Source organism: Anopheles arabiensis, chromosome X (genome assembly GCF_016920715.1).
Source record: "Anopheles arabiensis isolate DONGOLA chromosome X, AaraD3, whole genome shotgun sequence".
NCBI classification, from domain to species: Eukaryota; Metazoa; Arthropoda; class Insecta; order Diptera; family Culicidae; genus Anopheles; species Anopheles arabiensis.
In genome coordinates, this window is record NC_053519.1 from 15,875,001 (window position 1) to 15,896,997 (window position 21,997).

A 21,997-nucleotide genomic window follows, 5' to 3' on the forward strand; every position below is an offset into this window, starting at 1 on the left:
CCCACGACTCCAATCCAACTCCTGCTTAATCGGTATCACTAGTTCCGCCCGGAATCGGAGTTATCCGGAATTGGAGTCGTTATGAGTCATCCGGCGTCGTTCAGAGTTATTCTGAGTCGTCTGGAGTTATCCGGGGTTAGCCATCTTGAGTCGGCCGGAGCCGGAGTCGTCCGGACATTGAACCGACGGTTTACGGCCGACCTCGACTCTGGACGACTCCACACGACTCCGGAAACTCCGAAAGACTTCGGATAGCTCTGGATGATTTCGAACGACTTTGGATTACAAATACTCCGGACGACTCTGTATGACTCTCTGGACGATTCCGGCTGTCTCCACATTACTCAGGACGTCTCCCAATGATTCCGGATGACTCCGGATGACTCTGATTCCAGACGACTCTACGACGTTTCCAAACGGCTGCAGGTAATTCTAGGCGGCCCTACCATCCGGTATTGGTTCCAAAATTTTCGTAGTCACATTGGAGTCAACAACGAATATTTGCCATCTTTGACCATCACTAATGTGTAGCATTTCAACATCAACGCATCATCCATCTGCGAGGTTGCGCTGATACATGTATTGACATCCGGAAACGACCCAAGCCGGCGAGCTCGAAGCACGCATCAGCCAAACATCAGCACGACTTTCGATTTGATTTTCGGTTTTGCTGTTGCTTCCACACGGTTGCAGCTTAGCCAGCAGGTGCACGGGAAAACAAGGAAAGAATAAGGTAATGTCCACCTCGAAGAAGTAAAAAGGATCTAAAACTGCAATCACTTCCCGGAAGCTGCTGCTGTTCGATCATAAATGCACGGCTTGTCAAGGCGAGCCAGTTTTTGTGCCCGACAAAGTAAAAAAGTTACAGCGCACAAAAGAAAACGCAGAGGATCCTTTCCGTCTATTCCCAGAATGAAACTAAACCAGAGAAGCACGGTTCCGGTATTCGGCTTGCCCTAGAGGAACGGTTTATGAACTATCATTCACCCTGAAATCGACACAAAGAACACAACCAAAACCAAAAAAAAAACCAAACTGCCAACTCCACAGCGGCTCAATAAAGGGAGCGAAAACTCAACACGTATACACATAACTTGCTGCGTATCAAGTGGAAAATGTGGACAAAAAAACCCGTTCCTTTGTCCGGCAGTTTCAGTCCCAAAGGGCGCACAATAAACACCCTCCAGGATGCAATTGCGCTTACCTAGGCGGGGAGAAGTGGATGGTTGGATTTGCCAAACCGGCCTACCAGTCACACCATGCCCGCACGCAAATCCTTTTATTGCTCTGATAATAACATGACACTGAGTGTTACACTTTTTCGCCCGGGAAGTTTCACTTTTGACAGCAGTGCCGTGCTCCGAACCGAGCGCGAAAGCGCGTGCGAATGAAAGCATCTGACGTGGTGCGGGGTCTGGCTAAACCCTACAGACTCTAATTGGTTCACAACCCCGAACACCGTTTTAGATCGTGCTGTAATATACGAATGCCCAAGGGTTAGAATGGACCTGGGCCGACTGGACCAACAAACTGAAACTTATTTAGGTAAGAAAATGGATACTTTTTTTGCACTTCCTTCGTTGCTCCCCTCGCAACAGGCGAATAAGGGTATATATATAACGGTTGAATGATTTGGCACTGTTGCCGTTACCGGCACAGTATGGTAAGAAGTGAAATTGTTGCAAGTCACTTCGAGCCGGTGGATTTTAATGTGCGTTTGGCTGTGCTTCAGTAAGAACACTTTTTGTACACACGGTTGCCTACATTTAGGCGCCAGTGTTTGCTCTACGAACGTTCGAGTAGTAAACCTGCTACAGTTGCCTACTAGCAGGTGGCAAACAATGCCAAATGCTTCAAACGCTTTAGAATTGTGTGGCCTGTGTATGGTAATGATAATTTTAGTTTGTTTGTTAAAAATCATATGTATTAGTATGCATTTATTTATATAATAAACAAGCAAAACTAATTAATTAAACCATTCTAAACCAGAGAACTAACAAGAGCCACCTGATTTCAAGCCCAACCGTATCCAATCTGCTAAATGCTAAACGCACGAAAAACCACAAACAAACACACACACACACATACAGGAGAAACGTGATACGTTGCTTTCTAACCCAAACCACCGAGCAAAAGCTTTCGAGCGAGTGGCTGGAATTAAATGCTTGCATACATTTAGGAGTCGAATTGCTCGCTAGAATTCGCACACTTACAGGGTTTTCGAGGAGTTCTCCTAGCTGTGGGGCACTTTATAAACTCTTTCTTACATGAAATGAACTTATGGTAACGGAAATTGGACTCTCTAGCACCCTTGTTGGACAAATCCAATAGGAATTTCCAACGAGCCTGTCCAAAGTTCAATTTCGAACGTATGGACTTCACTTCCAATGGGAAAGAGTCTAGGAAGTGTCCCACAACTATGATAACCCCTGGAAAACCCTGTAATGCTATTTGATAGGCTGTTTGCTATTAAAGGTAGTTCGCAACAGACAGAAAGAACACAGAAATTAGCTGATCAGCATCAGTAAGGTGTTAGATCTGTAAGCTTACGCACCCAGCTGAATTTGTTGGCTATTTTATGATGTTCCGTGATCTACTCGATTGGTGCTCGAAACACCAGGAATTGTGTTTTTTTCGTGTTTTAAGCGTTAACATTTCGTTGCTACGTAATGCGTAATTTCGAGCTATCGACGGATAATTATATCAAGCTTATTCATTTTACATTCATTTCCTTTTAAAATTTTACACAGAAAAAAAGTGTTTTTTGAGCTGCGTTATTTATTGATAATTCGCTGCTTTTCACTATAGTAATGGCTACACGACCACATTTGAAAAGATCGGAAACTTTTTTTTCTTAACGGAATAAGAAAAAATCAACCCAAACAAAAAAAAAGGCTAGTGCTACAACTCCCTTTAATTGGTGCTGTTTAAGGGAATTGTAAGGCTCCATATGTAGAAAAACAACTCGTATGCTCGAATTTCGAGCCCAAAAATGTAGCTTGAGTAGTTTGAAGTCTGCCTTCCTCGATCGTGGCAAAGTTGTTGTTTTAATGCAAGTGATGTTTCAAATTCGTTTGTTTTTATCCAGCAAGACCGGTCCAAACAATGGCCACATAGCTTCCGTGTGAAATGTTGAATGACTTACAATTTTAAAAAATGGTCCTGCTTGAATTTCTGCTTGAATCGTAATCGGTGTTTTGCCGATACATCCTTCTTCACAGCACACATCTTTCGTCTTTACCAGCTCTTGATTAGTCCCTATCGATGTACTATTTCGCTACACTACACGCTTTCCAAACAACAAACGAAACAACAACAACAACAAACCCCAACACACATCTCTTGCTAAGCCGTTTTTGCGAAGAAGAAAGAAAAACAGCAACGATAAAAGCCAAACCGATGTAATTTGAATCGCGTTCCATTAGTCGCATCATTATTACTTCCCGTTGCCTGCGCGCGATTTGCAGCAACTGAACGGCCGCCCATTAGCGATTCCTTTGCGGACCACGCACATCACTCCGCCAGCAGCCAGCCATTTTACTCGGCGAGCCACGGCGAGCCGAGAACGTGGCGTCCCCACCGGGCACCAGGCGCCTCCATTCTAGTGCTGGGCGTTGCCGGCCGGGCAGATGAACCGCATCCGAATATGATTAATGGCAGCCAATTAAAACTTTCACCACGGCACGCAAGCGACATCCCGCCCACTGAAGGGTAGTTATTTGTTTGTTTGTGCTTATACTTTTCTTTGCTAGCCCGCTGTCCAACTGTCACGCCGGAAAGCCGTGCTGCCGCCTGCTGCTAGTGCGCTACGGTCACTTCGTCAATGCTTGAGCCCGGTCGTTCGTGCTCCCTTGCCACCGCTGTCCAAAGTTTTGTAAGTGCATGCGTGTCACAGTAGAGCATTCTTCTTAATTAAAGCAAGATGAGCAAGATCTCGTCCCAAGCCGGACAAACAAAGTCATTGCAATAGCCCCCTCACATCACACTCTGTTTTGTTGATAACTTTTGTCACCCTTTTTCTAGCAGCTCAAAGAGTTCAAAGTGCATTTTGCACACGCTTTCTCGCAAACAAACAATGCTGGCTCTTTCTCCGTGTTTTACCATCCTAACAATGCCCAATGCTTTTCGTGCATAGTTTGCAAAACTTTCCTGCATTTTAAAAGAGCTTTTTTGCATACTTTGCAGAGCCATACCGGTGTGAGCTTACAGTGGCAGCAACTCGACCACTAGTGGACCATATTACCATAGCATGATAGTCAGTCCTACACGTATTGGAGCACGTTCCATTTGGGGCTTGAACGCATGACGAGCATGTTGTTAAGTCGTACGAGTTGACGACCTTGACGACAAGTACCCTGTAAGCTCTTTTGTTTGATCAATGAACGTTGATAAAATAAAGTATTGTTAAGGGTATTAAGATTTCGATTGAGTTCAGTTGTAGAGCGTCAGTTGCACGTTTTTAAGGAAATTAATGTCCATTCACTGGAGTGCCGTGATTTCATATACAGTGGTGCCCTTCATAACGAGTACCCCTTGTAAAGAGTACTTTGCATAACGTGCAAATCTAAATGCTCAACAATAATGCTTTGCAAGAATAATTCCGAAATTCATCTGTCGACATTTGACAGCAAAATCCGTTTTGCTAATGTAATAACTCGCTCGGAATTACGGAACTGCTGTATGTGTTTCTTTCTAAAACAAACCGCCCAAGCGACAAAATCGACATGCTTTCTCGCTCTCTCAGGTTTACTGATCTATTAGGTAGAATGAGAAAGCATGTCGATTTTGTTACTTGGGCGTTTTACACCTTGACAGTGGGAGTCTCTTTCTTGATAGAAAGTACAAATAGTTTCGTACCCATTATCGCGTTAGACTTCAAACTTTTGTACATAATAATGGAATTGAAATATGATAATGAAATAACTTGCCAACTTACGAACAGCATCTACATTGGTCTGGACCACTTCATTTTTCCTGGCGTGGTAAAAGTGTTGGATCCCAGTTACCACTGGGATAATGGAACACATAGCAACACTTAGAAAGCATAGCAACCATGCGGTATAAAAGGAGCCGATAGCTCATCACCGCTTTACTCTGAAGTTGATTTTCAAATACAAAACTTTAACTTGAACCTGTGTGTAATAGTCCGAGTAGTTCGGACATATCAATTTGGCGACGAGGATTTTGAAATTTTGAAGCACAACGAAAGAAGCGATGGCAGAACTACAGCAAGCAATCCTTTTGATGACGGAACTCCTGCAGAAGCTGGCACAGCCGAACAATACGGAGCAAACTCTCGAATCCTTGGCAACCAACATCAGTGAATTTTCGTTCGACCCGGAAAATGGAATCACTTTCGAAAAGTGGTACAGCCGGTATACGGATCTTTTCGAATCGGATGCCAAGAATTTAGACGATTCCGCCAAGGTACGCCTGCTGTTGAGGAAGTTGGACACACCATCCCACGTCAGGTACGTCAACTTCATCTTGCCGAAGCTTCCCAAAGACGTCGATTTTGCTGGCACCGTCAAGATACTATCGCAAATGTTCGGCACACACACCTCCATTTTTAACAAGCGGTACCAGTGCCTCCAGCTAGTAAAATCTGAAGCAGAGGACATCATTAGCTACGCAGGGAAGGTGAATCGTTCATGCGAAGATTTCGACTTCAAAAATATGAACATCGATCAGTTCAAGTGCTTGGTGTTTGTGAGTGGCCTTAAGGGTCATGCCTACGCCGACACGCGACCAAGGCTTCTTTCCCGGATTGAATGTGAAACAGCAGAAGCTCCCGTGAATCTTCAGACCTTGATTAACGAATATCAACGACTCGTTAATCTCAAGGAGGACACATCGATGATTGAGCGCCAGTCAAGCTCGAAACAAGCGGTTCACGTTGTCCAGGAGAAGGGAAGTTTTCATCATCCACACACTTCAAAACCGGAAGGTAAGCTGCCTCGCACCCCTTGTTGGCAATGCGGACAAATGCATTTTGTCCGGAACTGTCCGTTTTCGGAGCACCAGTGCAAACAGTGCAACCGAATTGGCCACAAGGAAGGCTATTGCGGCTGTTATTCCAAACGGCAGACAGTTCCAGGCGGAGGGGAAAAGAAAACATCGAATCAGTCACCATCGAATCAGCCATCAAATCAGCAAACGAATCAGCCAGCAAATAGACAAAACAACCCTCGGAAAGTCAATGCTAGAGGAGTATACATCGTGAACCACATCGCTAACCATTCCAGCAACCGAAAGTACGTGCCTACTTTGATCAACGGCGTGGCTACCAGGCTCCAACTGGACACAGCAAGCGATATCACGGTGATATCAAAGCAAACCTGGAACAACTTGGGTAACCCTTCAATCATCAAACCGACGATCCAAGCAATCAACGCGTCGGGCAAACCACTTCATCTGATGGGTGAGTTCCAGTGCGACGTCAGCATCAACGGAAAAACTGCTAGAGGCAGATGTTTCGTCACGACGACTGCCAACCTCAACCTTCTCGGCATCGACTGGATTGACCTGTTCAAGCTGTGGTCAGTTCCTCTCGACTCTGTTTGCAATCAAGTAACGACGAAGTCGATCGATCAGCAGATTAGTGAATTTCGAGCAAAGCATGCAAATGTTTTCAATGATTCACTGGGACACTGCAGGAAATTGAAGGTAAAGCTTTTTCTCAAACCAAATGCTAAACCTATTTTCTGTCCAAAGCGCCCAGTTCCTTTCAACACCATTCCATTGGTCGATGCTGAACTCACACGGTTACAATCATTGGGCATCCTCGAACCTGTCGATTTCTCCGAATGGGCTGCTCCCATCGTGGCAGTGCGCAAACCTAACGGTCGAGTGCGCATATGTGCAGACTACTCGACGGGGCTAAACGAGGCGTTGGAACCAAATCACTATCCGCTTCCGACGCCAGAGGAAATTTTCGCCCAACTCAACGGCAGCACCGTTTTCAGCATCGTCGATCTTTCTGATGCGTATCTGCAGCTTGAGGTGGATGACGACTCCAAGAAGCTGCTCACAATCAACACGCATCGAGGATTGTTCCGGTTCAATCGCCTGGCTCCCGGAGTGAAATCTGCGCCGGGCGTATTCCAACGTGTGGTGGATGGAATGATAGCAGACATACCTGGTGTCCGCTCTTTCATCGATGATGTCATCGTGTTTGGAAAGGACATCAGCTCACACGCAACGTCACTCAACCTACTCTTCCAGCGGCTCAAAGAGTATGGTTTTCACGTGAAGGCTGAGAAGTGTCATTTCTTTCAATCACAACTCGGCTATTTGGGGCACATTGTGGACAAACAAGGCATTCGTCCAGACCCCGAGAAAGTGAAGGCTATCGCTGCACTCCCACCGCCAACTAACGTTCCCGAGCTTCGATCGTACCTGGGTGCGGTCAACTTCTACGGTAGGTTCGTGCGCAACATTCACGAATTGCGGCATCCAATGGACCAGCTGTTGAAGAAGGACGTGAAATGGCAGTGGACATCGGCATGCCAACAGGCTTTCGACCAGTTCAAAAGGACGCTTCAATCAAACCTGCTGCTAATGCATTACGACCCTAAGCTTCCAATCATCGTGGCTGCGGATGCATCAAGCACAGGCATCGGGGCAGTCATCTTTCACCAGTTCCCTGATGGCAGCATGAAGGCAGTACAACACGCTTCGAGGACGCTCGCACCTGCGGAGCGTAATTATGGACAACCAGAGAAGGAAGCGCTTGCGTTGGTCTATGCAGTGACCAAATTCCACAAGTATTTGTTGGGACGCCATTTCACACTGCTGACTGACCACAAGCCACTACTTTCCATCTTCGGTTCTAAGAAGGGGATTCCCCTACACACTGCGAACCGACTACAACGGTGGGCTCTCACGATGCTGAATTACGACTTCGAGATTCAGCATGTATCCACCAACGAATTCGGATGTGCAGATCTGTTGTCCCGACTGATCGACCAGACCATCCAACCCGAAGAAGAATATGTTATCGCTGCGCTGAGCCTTGAGGAAGATTTGGTAAGCATTCTTGCTGACACAACAGAAAAGGTTCCTGTTTCATTCGCAGCATTGCAAAAGGCTACAACAACCGACGCCACACTCCAATCTGTTGCTCAACACATACGCGACGGATGGCCCAGCTGCTCCAAGAACCTTTCCGCTGCAGTTCAACCGTATTTTCTACGACGGGAATCGCTCAGCATGATTGACGGATGTGTCATGTTCGGCAACAGAGTCATCGTTCCGGCCCAGTTTCGACGAAGGATCCTGCAACAATTTCATCGAGGCCATCCGGGAATTGTTCGGATGAAGGCAATTGCACGAAGCTTTGTGTACTGGCCTGGCATCGATAACGAAATTGAGAATTTCGTAAAACGCTGCAATCCGTGTTCGACTGCTGGCAAGACTCCCACCAAGACCACGTTGGAATCTTGGCCAGTACCTACCAAACCATGGTCGAGGATCCATATCGACTACGCAGGTCCGGTAGATGGAGTTTACTTCCTGATCATAGCGGATCCCTACTCCAAGTGGCCTGAGGTATACATGACCAAAACAACAACAGCGAAAGCCACGATCAAATTGCTGAAGCAATCATTCGCAACATTCGGAGTTCCGGAAGTAATCGTTTCGGACAACGGCACCCAGTTTTCAAGCCACGAATTCCTGACGTTCTGCACTAGTGAAGGTATTCGACACATTCGAATTGCTCCATACCATCCACAATCTAACAGTCTTGCTGAAAGATTTGTGGACACGTTGAAAAGAAGCCTTCGGAAAATTCGTTCGGGGGGAGAGACGCTCGAAGAAGCTTTAGTCACTTTCTTACAAGTGTACCGCTCCACTCCTTCCAGTGATCTGGGTGGAAAATCCCCGGCTGAATTGATGTTCAATAGACCTCTTCGTACTGTTTCCGCATTGCTACGGCCAACCACAAGTGAAGATGGTCACACAGTGCGAAGAGATAGAACATTGCAGAACGATGCGTTCAACCGCAAGCACGGGGCTGTCAAGAGAAGTTTTAAGCACGGAGAATCGGTTTACGTAAAGGTTCATCAAGCAAATTCTTGGCAATGGAAACCTGGCACCATAATTGAAAAGATCGGTTCTGTCAACTACAACATTTTCCTTGAGGATCAACAACGACTGATAAGATCGCATGCCAACCAGCTCAAGTCGCGCTTCACCGAAACCAGCCAACATACCGATCAGTCTACTCCACTATCTATCTTTTTCGACAATTTCGGCCTACAATTTCCTGTTGAAGTACCATCAACCGAAATTTATGTAAATGTTGATTCACAGGATGAAGAAGCAGTAGCCGTCAGCCAGAGCAACTCCTTCTTAACAGAAGATATTTCAGAAGATGACCACGAAAACAGCGACGGTTCAATGGTCGAACCAGTAGACAACGAACAAACTCCTGTACCAGTAGAACTAAGCGAACAGGCAACATCCACAATGGACAGACCGCGACGAACAATCCAACTTCCTGCTCGTTTCAAGCCCTATTGGATGTTCAAACCTTAAGGGGGGAAATGTTGGATCCCAGTTACCACTGGGATAATGGAACACATAGCAACACTTAGAAAGCATAGCAACCATGCGGTATAAAAGGAGCCGATAGCTCATCACCGCTTTACTCTGAAGTTGAATTTCAAATACAAAACTTTAACTTGAACCTGTGTGTAATAGTCCGAGTAGTTCGGACATATCAAAAAGCTATTCTATTCTTAATTCCCCGTTGTGATACGACCTTCAATGAATAAAATGTTACATAACGAGCAATATGAGTGTTCATGGTACATTTTTTGGTGCCGATGTGTAATTAAGATCACAATCGGTTTGCATTGAGAATTTCGCTTTAAATTTGATTTTCGCTTTGGCAAAACAGAGTTCCAATACTTCTTCACGGAGGCGAGAGGTGGCGTTTCTCCTGCCAATATCTGCTTCTCAGAGGTATTTTTTTTTTGATTACAGATGTAGTGTGCAAGTGTTGTAGATTTAAAGCCAATAAATTTGTGGACATAGTTAATTGCATCAAAACTATTTGTTTTTTCAACCGTTTTTTGTTAAATCACTAGGCATTCCTAGGCCGAGAAGCGCACAAGGGTTTTGCCAAAATGGTGCTAGTCTCCTAATATTTCACTTAGCCAATTAGCGAAATTGAAAGGTGTCAGTATCTGTTGAAAGGTGTAGTATCAGTAACTGAGACAAGTCTGTCCTTAATCGAATGGGAGGCGTCAGGTAAAAAGTGCGGTCATTAGTAAATTTTGATTTTTTTTTCGAAAATAGTCTAGAACACACTATGTGGTGGGTTATTAGCTCTGGTTTTGGTAGCTATGATGAAAGGAGGTTTCTATAGAGATTGAAACATAAAGGGTTATGGTTTGAGGACTGTGTTAGAGTTGCTAAGTAACTTTGGACTCCCTAACTGTTGCACATGAAGATTTTACAAGGTACGCTTGAGGGACCAAATTGTAGTAATTTATAGACCTTGTTTAAGATGCGAAATTTCTGCGAATGATTTCTAATATTTGGAAATAATTCGCGAATTTTTTTGCGAAAAATGTTTTCTGAATGCTTAAAAATAATCGATGTCCCGTTTTTTCATCAGTTTTCATCAGGTCAGCCTACGGACACACGGCCTTCGTTGGAGGATGTGACACTTATTGCATCGCTCATCGAAACTGACTGCTGCTGACTGACGACCCGGAAAGCTCAGCAGGTATCCCCATTTGCAGGTCTCTGCCTCTCGCATGTGTACGCGTGTACGGTGTGGGGCATGTTACACCCAATTTGATGTCTATTTTTCAACGGAACAACACATCAAACAGAATAAAGCTGATCTAGTTGAACAATCAAAATTATATGCTCGAGTTTTTGTTACACAATATTTATTACACCACTACTCATTAGTTTCCATTACAAGTTTCAGCCCAAAAGGCACATTTTAATTAATGTATCTTAAATTGTTTGACTTGGCGCCGGTTAGGGTCAACACGCCGGATCATTTGTTTCCTACTTCAAACAGCAAAACATTGACAACTGGGAATAATGTATCGATTTCAAAGAACGATGTGGGCATACAGTTTTGTACGTATTTGCCACCACAGGTACATTCATAAAGTGATACCTGGAATGCGTCAGATGTTTTTTTTTAAATTTTTAATGAGTGACAAAGTACATTCTGCTAACGTGTGTGAAATTAATAGCCGATCGCTTTTATTTGTTTATTTATTTTTTCACAGAAATAGCTCAGCCAAACAAGGAAATATCCCGGCTGCCATCGGGCATTGGTTTGAATTATTTCAAAATTGTATTTCCACACCCGACTGACTGCCGATCGAACCGTGAGCACGGGGAGACGTTGCTACCTCAGGTGCCAAAAAGCGCCGCCAGTGTTGTACCGTGGAGTAAATATCTTCTTACGCGGTATTTATGTTTTGGGGTTTTAATGGGGGTTTTAACTTTTTTTTTTGCTTTTTACCAGCGTTTGGTATAAATTTGGTATTTTCATTTGCATGAAACAATTATTTGCGTTTTGCCACTTTTATTAAAAATGTTTATGATATACTTAACAAGGCTACCATTCTACACCTTTACACTGTTTTCCGTGTCAATTTTAATGTTAACGCCATTATTCAACAAGCGCAAGAGTTTTTTTCAACAGTCCAGCTGTCACATGTAATGACAGCTGTTGAAACACATCTAGAAAGTTTTGAATAATGCTATTTACATTGAAAACTGAGCCGGAAATCAGTGTATTTTCGCAATTAAGATGTCGCACTAGCAGAGATCAGGTTTGAAAACGTTGCGCCCAACGTTTTCAAAAGCTCAACTGATTATTCAACTTTATTGACCTCTTTCAACATCTTCCATCATTTCGCCATAACTGATAAGAAGGATAAATTCTTTTTCAATTTTCACGTCTTTATTAATACTAAAGCCCCAATTACAGTTCCTGTGAAAATGAACGAACATTTTTGGGTTTTTGCTATATTTCATTAAAAATTTATCAGAATATGGCTTATCCTACACTAGTACAAAGAATCTTCAATTTCCCGACTATTGAGGCTTTAAAACATATTGTGCGTAATAGAATAAATGCCTTTCCTTATGCTTCCCGGTTTTGGTGACGGTGAAAAAATAATGGTAAGCGGGTAATCACACGGAAATGCATTTAATTCAATATTTTAATATGTTTTATTGTCGAACATTTCAATAGCCTTTCTTTACGTGTACGATAAGCCATATTCTGATAAATATTTAATGAAAAATAGCACACACAAAAAGCAAAATTTCACCTTCCCTTTCACGCAAGTTCTAAAGCGACCGTAAGCATTGAAAAACAACCCAAATTTACTCGTGAAAAAAACCTGTTTTAAAATACCCGGTTTGGTACATCCCTGACAGCAGCAGATGCGTCAATTAGGTGTCAGCTCATCGCTTTCGCCGAGACAGAGCAAAGCGCCAACAGGAGGAGCAACGAATGCGTATGTAACGGATTTAATTTTTATTGAATTTTAATGATCACCCGATTACACTTTCCCGATAGAGATTTGCTTTTTTTTTTGATTTACAACGTATTAAATTGCACAAAAAACGCCTCCACTTCGTCACTGCACCGATGCGTAATGGGCAATGCTGGCGATGCAGGGTAAAAAGGTAAAATTTTAATATCATTAACCCACCGTGCTGGATTGACCTGCTGGAAGGACGGCCAACATCGCCAAGCGTGATGGTTTTGCTCGACCAAATCGACAAATGAAGCGTTCCGCTTAATTGTGGCAATATGTACCTAGAGCGACGTATATACTACGCACTACGTAGACAGGCGGAGAGCAAACGTTGCTCTAGCTAAGCAACCGAGCGGTATTAAAGCAGAGCCCGACACTTGCGATGCGATGAGTTTGTACCAGCGGTAATGAATCCACCGTTCCCGTGGGGCCCGCCCCACCGTTCCCTGGCACGTCCGTCAACACGGGCACGGCACAGCACAGCTAATCGAATCAACCAGCCCAGCCCAGCCAGCCCTGCCAGCGCCGAACAAGGTGTCAAATCGCACCAGCGTAGTAGCGTGCGCGTAGGAAATACTTTCATTAGCAGCTAATTAAAATTCGAAGCCATATCGTTGCCTTCGTTCCGGGGCGATGTTTCTGCCGGCTTACGGCAAATTGAAGGCCCAACTGGCAGGACACAATCAGCAGGTTTGCAGGCTCTCAGGTGTAGCTGCGAGCGATTGCAACAGAGCGTCTTCGCACACTTTCTTCGCGCCATGCCTCCTGCCATGCTTACGGTTGCTGTGGGTGCAGCCAATCGTGCTGCTGAGTGCATTCCAGCAATCCCTCTTTGCCCGCGCACGCTCCACACATGATTGAGTCCATTCCATTGGGAATTGGAACGCGCACAGTCGCTTCTGAACCCGGGATTCACCCGCTTTTCAACGTTCAAGACACGATCAAGGTTTTATCTCCGATACATTAATAATTTAGCAGGAGCCGGCAGGCAGGCAACAACAAGACAACAAACAACCACGATGACGGCCCGATGATGATGTAATTTGTGTGCAAATGGATTTCGGGAAGGGTTTCGAGGTTGAAAAGTTTCGCCCTTTCGCCGCTCATCGCCGTAATTGTGCTCGCGGTACAATTTTTGCATCGAAATTGATGCTGCCCGGTGACCGCAGCGTAAAAGGTTTTTCTTACAGCATTTCACTGAAACGGACCCAAAGCACCGCCGGGGGGCCGCACCGGTGTAATGTAATGTAAACCGCTCAAACGAAGATGCTTTTAGTCAGCTTTCATATTCCCGCCGCCATCCCGCCAAAGTGCACGATTACGTAGCACATAGTCAGGTTCTTTTAAAGCACTGGACACGCGAATCTAATCAAAAGAAGGTAAAACTACAATAAGGTTCGTGGCGCAATGTTGAAATTGCTGTGAAAACTGCTCAGGTCAGGACACTGACTGAACAATGATGCATTGTATGACAAAATTACTACATCCAAGCAGTAGAAAAGCTGCTCCTGTTGCAGCAAGCGTTGTAAAAGCAGTCTTGCAATGCGCGTAGCCTACCTTTCAGGCGCACATCAACACTTTCGATTTGTTGCTAGAGAATTGGCAGCAATTTATGTAATTTAAAATAAATAAAAACAATCATTTTGTATCACATTCATCCATGCAATCTTTGACACGTGAAAGGTACGGTACATCTGTAAAGAAAAAGTGAAAAACTAGACGTCTCAGAAACCGAACCGTACATTCGGGCGGTATGTCTAAAAAGAAGCAATCATTTGATTGGTTTCGAGAAAATGATAGCTTGTAGCAGATTTTGTATGCACCCTCCCAACACTCCATTGCAGCAATGCTTTGGTGGAAAATAAAAAAAATACAAGTCGTTGCAAAATGTAAAAATTTCAATCAATTTGCGGCTTGCCTACCTTTCAGGCGCACTGCCGCAAGCTACCAGGACCGAACAAGGCTCATTTTCACCCATTCACTTTGTCTCCGAATTGCCAATGTCAATCGCGTTCTACCGCAGCCAAGCGTAGAAGAGTTGCTCAAACCGGGGCTCAACCTGCTTCGAGATATTTCCCTGAGCGTCGCACGTAGCCGGTTGCCTCTCCCCCGCCCCATCCGTCCGGTGCTGATGATAGTTTTATGGCCTGCACAGTTATCGAAACGGTAATTGCGCTACAAACTGTGTCACGTTTACGACGCCAAGACGCCCGTCGACGAACGCAAAGAGGGGGAGAGCCCGCACGCTTATCGGGACGACAGCGAACGGAACGGACACGGAACGGACACGGAAAGCAACATGATAGCAGCGCGCCCCATTCAAACAAACATTCTTGCCGCCCCGAACGGTTGGATCTAATGTCTGGGAAAAGCTAAAACCCTGCTCCTTAGCGTGTGTCGCCCGACGTGACAGACCCGGGTTTTGTTGCGATGCAACAGAATGTGAAGCTATTACCGCACACCAGGCCGCTTCCTCCTTCCTTTCCGCACCGGTTTTTCGCCAGCGAGCGGGCGAGCCGTTGACGGTACATTGATTTCAGTTGTTCCGTCCTGTCGTCCAATGCTCATAAAAACTACTGTTCGACGATAAGTGTACAATGTGTGTGTGTGTGTGTGTGTGTGTGTGTGTGGGGGGGGTGTTTTTATTTGTTTCATTTTTTCCCCCTTTTCATTGTTTTTCCTCCCGGCACCGGCCAATGTGCGAGTGACGAGCGCCTTTTTGTATGGCCGTGCCGACCGACCGGATGATGGCAAGCAGCATCGGTATGCCGCAAGCCGCGGAAGCTACCGTAGTGCCAATCGAATCGAACGCCCAGCCCTTTCATCGTCCGTCACGTTGCACCCGGAAACCACGGACCCGCAGCAAGCGAAAAGGAATAAAAATAAACACGCCCGCGTCACGGCCGACGGCCACAGCGAGCGATGACGTTGCGACCGCATAACGGCCGTGATAAGGGAAGCGCAACCCAAAAAAATATATATAGGTATAGGAGAATGTTTCCCATTGTTGGCAAGCGTTGAATGTTTCGTTTTTCCCGCCCGCTTGCTCGCGGGACCACAGTCTCAGAGCCGCGGGATGGTGCGACAATAAAAAGCGCGACACCGTCTTCTAATATGACACCAGCAGCACGCAGCTGGCCGAGTATTAGCCGTGGCCATAAAGCAATAGCGCTGCGCTACCCGCTGCTGTAATGATAGCAAACGGTTTGTGTGCCAACTGTGCCGTTAGCAGCCTTCCCCATCCCACCCTCCACCCTCCCTGTTGGAAGGATGTGTTTGATCACCCGATGAGTGTGTCATTGCCTCGCCAGCGCCAGCCGGATCCGTGGACCGTTCGCGTGGAAAATTCTAATGTCATTTAAACTGGCTTCATACGTCAGGTGTGTGTCTGTGTGTATGTGTGTGTCTGTGTGTGTGTGTGTCGTCTTTCTGATGACATTTCCATTTCCCATCAGCTCATTGCTACATTTCGTTTTATGTTTTTATTTTTTTATTTTTTGAGTTCGTTGTTCCTCTCATCATGCTCTCATCAGTTACTGGTGTAATTCATCATGCGATGAGATGATGAGGCATGGAGAGGGGGGGGGGGTTGGAGGAGGAGTGAAGCTGAAGAAGAACAAACAGACGGACAAGAAAGCATTTGATGGCGCTTGCCACCCGCCCCAGCTGCTCCTTGGTGCGAGCCTGAACGCTAGCTGTTGGTGTGGAAAGGTGATTTTGTTACGCGCGTTGCCTACTGGTAGGCGCCCCAAGAAAAGCACACCCCGAATGCCGCATTTACAGGGTTTTCCAAGTCACTTTCGAATGTAAACATTGTTACTTACCGCGTGCAAAATGTTAATCCCCATTAATCTTCCATCGTAATAATTTTTAATTTCTACGGCAAAATTTTCAACACATCAATGGTCTTGCCAACGTTTTTTTCACCCCAGGCTTGAAGCTGCATCGTATCAAGATATGTACAACATTTTCATATTTTCTCTTCGCATGGCACATCCAACCAAAGCTAAACCTTCATCCTTTACATATTGGTACGGTTTTTACAATAAAATGCATTAAAATTCATGCAATTCAAGTGTTGAAAATCATGCTGAAGAAATTAAAAATCATTATGCTGAAAATGAAATATCACAGTTTTGTAGAATAACTTTTTGCTCGTCGAGAAAACCAATCTTTCACTCGAAAGTGACTTGTAAAACCCTGCAAGTACCATCCCAGTACCAAACTTTGTACCGCTGCTGTGGAGATGGGGCAGTGTAAGAGTAAAACATTAGCCGACATCTTGTTGAACCGCTACCGTCGTGATGAAAAATGTAGATATCATAGCGACAAACGAGCGAAATAAAACCACCATCACCACCACTGTTCAATACTTTTCAAGCTGGCTACGACCTCAAACGAGCGTGGGCTTCTTTTTTTATGGTTTGCAAACATAACACAAGTACCAAAAGAAAAAAAAAACATCAAACACAGCAAAACCATCGAGATTGTCGTTTGTTGATATCGCCCGCAACGCGAGCGACGGCAGCAAACGAAAGAAGATAATAAACCGTTCGACCCGACTGACTATTTGTCAAATTACGTTTGCTTGCTGCGGGGGCGAAGTAGCGAAAGCGAACGAAACCATTGAATGTGTCCTACCCCCCCACCCCCCTTCCTGTTACCTTCAAAAAACCCGCCCCAACGTGCTGTCACGCTCCATCCTTAACGTTGCTCTGTTGCTTTCGCTAGCGCTCTTTCGCTCTACTGCTCACTTTCTTGTGTGTTGCATCTCGTTCTCGCTCGTGCGAAGAAACGGGTCGGGCCGTCACCCCCTGTCCGATTGGGCTAGGTTAGGGTTTGCCCCTCCCCGACCCAAGAGCGGATCAATAACCGAACACCGAAATGCTAATGGCACACGCGCCCACTGGTTTACTGGCCTGTTGCCGCAAGCGGTCAGCGAGTCGACAACGTCGGCCCTCCATTTTGTCCACTGGTCGCACCACGTACAGCCCACGGGGTGCGGTGCGTGCCACGAGAATTATTTATGTCTTCGCTAACAGGCTGCTACTGCTGTTGCGCCCGAAAGGTATGCAATTTGTGTTGCGGCCACTGGTTAGCGCTCGCATACTGTGCTGGCTTATTAACCTGTTCTGTTAAGCGTAGTTAACTACCGAACAAACCTTCTATTGAAGTGGTATTTGGAGCGCCTGACAGTATGCAATGCTTTATTGTAATAAGGATAAGGATTCAAAACATTAGTTCCAAAAGATAAGAGAAGAAAGTAACCAAAACCACACATCACAGTCGATTTTCATGGGCTTATTCTAAAAGTCCCTTGCACTGGTGCAGTTTAAGGGAACCCAAGTGACATTTGCTCGAAATTGTTTTCCCATAATTGCTCGATTAGTACTCGATACGCCTGAAATTGTGAATTTGTGTGTGATCAAGTGTGTTGAAAGCGCTAAGATTTGGTGTGTTCGTAAATTAGACTTTCTTCTGCCGATTGACGATGCCGTCGAGCTCATTTTACATTCGTAGCTTTAATTTTTTTATAAAAAATAAAAGCAAATTTTGTGTGACGTTATTTTATAAAAAAAACGATATTATTTAAGTATCAAATGGCTACATGACCAACTATAACGATAGGAAACATTATTTCCAAGCGAATTCAGAAGAAAACAACGAAAAAGCCGCATCACAGTTGATTTTAAAGGCCTTTTTCTAAATTCCCTTAAAATGGTGCAATTTAAGTGAAGTTTAAGGCTCCAGTTTAAGGCAATTTGCTCGAATTTCCGATTATTCGTGCTCGAAAATGACAATTGGGAAGTTTAAGGTGGCAGTTTAAGGGAAATACCTCGCAACCCAGATTCTAGAACTCGAAAATATCAATTGGGTTGTTTCGAGTAAGTAAAGCAAAAAAAAATACAAATCCAACTATCAACTTTCATACATTTAGGCGCTTCAAATAAACCCATCGTAGAGAATGAAAAGACTTAAAAGCGCCTAAAGTTATACTGTGCGATTGATCATTTACTGTACTAATGGCATGATTTCCATTGCTCTGCGCTAAGTAATAAAAGCCCACCGTGTCTCGGGGTGTTCCATCACTCAATCGCGTTTGAAAAAGCGCCCCGAAATGTATGCAATTGTACACACGGTGTATTGCAAATGCACTATTTACAGTGCCGACATTTCGAAACCATCAGCTACACCGTCGTCGGTAAAGCTGGCAGCAAGTGCGCCCGCTACGTACGTTACATCGTTTTGCTTGTGTCACACGTTCATTATCAACTTTCACACACGTTGCCTCTATTGGGACGCTCTGGCGTTGACGTCGGGGGGGGGAAGCCCGGAAGCGCATTTCCGAACCATTTTCAACCGTTCCGACCACCTACCGCCGACCCTGCACGGGAAGGGTATAAATTGATTTTTCATAACCTTTTAAGCGAATTTCCACCACGGCACTCTGCTGCTGCTGCCGGAGCGTCCAAAAATGGAGTGTGTTGGAGAGCGAGTGTGTGTGTGTGGCAAGTCAGAAAAAAGACACACTACCGGCACAAGCAGATGAAGCAGAGGGAAGCAAACGAGAGAAAAAAGGAACGATTTTTGCCCTTCAACTTTTTTATTTTGTTGCAAAAGGGATGAAGCAACCGTGATAGGTGATACATTTCCGAACGGTTTTTGTCGCTTGCTATTGCTGCTAAATCTTAAGCCATCAGCGCTCGGTTTTGTTGTAGAACCGGTGAGGATTTTTTTCTTCTTTCTTCTCCCCTTACATGCTACGCGACCGGATACGAAGGAGTGTGTGTGTAAAGGTTTTTCTTTGCCATCGCTCTCACGCCGTCCCTACCTATTGTGGCGCTATTTCACCGAAAGCGGAAAACGTGCTAATGCTTAGCCATTTTCGCCAACGCTTCCGGGGCGGGCACTGCATCCTTTCTGCGCTGCGCCCATTAGCGCCCGTCCGCTGGTCCCGCACCTGACCCGCGTGCGCTTTCGCTTTTGTGGTCGTACCGGACCAAAATTTCTGCGACTCGATTTCGAGCAATTTGCCGCGCAGCGACCGATCCCAATAACGAAATTATCGCTTGGAATAAGATTCTAGCCCCGAAGCAACAGACCCCCAAAAAAAAAAGCAAAGAAAGAAAGAAAGAAAGAAAACGTAATCGCTTCGGATCGCAACCTCAAACGAACCCAGCGGCGGCTGGACGTTTGCAGCACGCGCGTTCTTTCATTTTTGGTTTTGGGGCTCCATCTTTTGCAACCTTCAAGCCCTAGGTACGTGCCGGAGGTGGAGAGAAGAAAGAAATAGACAGAACGAAAAAAGTCCCCTCTGCAAGGTTTTAATGATAATTCGAATCCTTGCGGCAGCACGATTTGCCCTCCCCCGCACCGAAATGGGGCTGGAAAGGAAAAAGTGAAAGTTAAGAGTTGTCTTCTCGTATTTCCGGACCTTGGCGGTCGAAGCGGAAGCGAACCAACAAGCAGCCTTGGGAAGGCTGGACCCGAACAGAACGCAAATGGACGGTCGGAGATAATGAGTGTGCTAACGATAGCGACAGGGAATGTGCGTACCAGCGACAACCAATGACGGTAAAACAAGAAAGATGCTGCTGTGGATGGTTCGATTTTTTTGGATTTTTTGTATTTTTTTGTTTAGCTGCATCTACCCTCTCCACACGATTTTTAGGTTTTGTTAGGTTTTTGCTCGCACTCTCCTTGCGCTGGCAGGAATCAAAATAATGATTTCCCAACTGCCAGCCACCGGTGCGGATAATTTAATTAATTCTCTCAGCCCCTTCACTAGTTCGTGCCTACATTTAGGCGCACGTAACTTTCATTGCGCTGCGCTCCACTCACCGGGCAAAGGCTGGAACGGAGCAAACGAGAACGCTTGTCCCGCGAGGTACGATGATATGCGTAATGGGCAAGGGGCAACCCGCCAATCGAGAGAAAAAAGCGCCCTCTACGTTCCATTGCGAGGAACGTTCACGTCCCCCGAATGCCCCCGGGCGAGTAGTGCACAGGTGAATTTCCAGCCCGCACCGGGCTTTCCGGCGAGCGCTCGTTAGCATAGCAAAGCAAATGTTCCCGCCATGCTTAAACAGGCCACAGTCGCTGCTTTCCCGGAAAGCTCTAAACTTTCGGCACACTTTTGGAGTGCACAGTAGGATGTGTGTGTGGGGGGGGGGGATTTAGAAAGAGGACCTGAGGGCAAAGTTATCATTGCAATCCCTAAAACTGAGCTCAGCACAGTTCGGTGTAGCAAAGCACGCGACGCAGAGTCGGGTACCAAAGAAAAAAACAAAAGGGGCCTGCAGCTATGCAATTAGCATGACAAATTTAGCTTTACACGGTGGCTTCGCTTTACAGCGCTTTTGACTATTTCGTTTTAATGTTACATTTTGTTTCGGCTTCACATTTCCCTCCCTTTCCAGCCAGCTGTGCCTCACCTCAACTCCTACAGATGATACTGCACGATTTTAATAATGTAATATAATTTCGCCAAATTAACCATTCCGACAACTGTGGCTTGGGGTTGATTTTCCAGCAGGCAGAAACTGCACACACGCTTCCAGCATTGGGGTTTGAGCGCATCTTCTAATAGTGACGCCAATCAGTGGCCGACACCAACGCACAGTTCGAGCGTTTTATTTTCACACGATCATTTCCTGATCACCCAACAGAATGGGTTGCCCTCATCATCTCGTTCGGCCGACGTGACGCAGTGGTTTCACAACCCAAACAGACCAAATTTAGTTTAATTGCAAAAGGGACGTGTGTTTTGCGCACGTCCCACGGCCAATGGACTAATTGCATTAGACTCGAGCAGTTAATGTCATATTGATTTTGTGCGGTCTGAGAAAATTATGCGGCCGCTGTCAACCCGCCCTATTATATGGCGCTGTCGCGTGAGCATAACAGCTGAATGCACTTCCGCATCGGGCGGCACCGAACTGACTATTTGTGTAGGTCATATTTTAAGCGTGGAAGGTAATTTTACTCATCGTGTAATGCACTCGAGAGCAAACAATTACTCACTGCGTGTTGGTAGAAATTTCTAGCACAATTCTAAGCACATCAACATCTGCAAAAAGGAATACTTAACAACCCAATTGTCATTTTCGAGCACTGATTATCGATAATTCGATCAAAATCCTTTCATCATGATGTAATTTTCTTGTTGATTTTTTCTGGAGTCACGCGGGAAATGACGCTTTCGTTCGTTGAAATTTGTCATGCAGCCATTTTGTGCTAGAGAAACATCGATTTTTTATTTTACAAAATAACGCCGCACAAAAAGTGCCTTCATTCTTCGTCGAACACCAAAGCAAACGAATGTTAAAAATGAACCCAACGCCATCGTCCATCGAAAGAAGAAACTCAATTTAACGAACACACAAAATCGTGTCACTTTTAACACAGTAGATCACACACAAATTGATGATTCTTAAGTGATTCGAGCACTAGTCGAGCAGACACAG

The 21,997-nt window shown here is 45.3% G+C and overlaps 2 protein-coding genes across 6 annotated transcripts in view; one reads left to right on the plus strand and one right to left on the minus strand.

Moving 5' to 3' along the window:
* Positions 1 to 21,997, minus strand: part of LOC120905486 (diacylglycerol kinase zeta) — a 120,651-nt gene that overhangs the window by 57,399 nt on the left and 41,255 nt on the right. The gene's annotated exons all lie outside the window — the stretch shown is intronic.
* LOC120905619 (uncharacterized protein K02A2.6-like) overlaps positions 5,215 to 21,997 on the plus strand; it is a 39,614-nt gene continuing 22,831 nt past the window's right edge. The window contains exons 1-2 of the mRNA XM_040316584.1: positions 5,215 to 6,666; positions 6,715 to 8,028. Coding sequence (XP_040172518.1) covers positions 5,215 to 6,666; positions 6,715 to 8,028 — 2,766 coding nt within the window. The remainder of the gene's footprint in view (positions 6,667 to 6,714; positions 8,029 to 21,997) is intronic.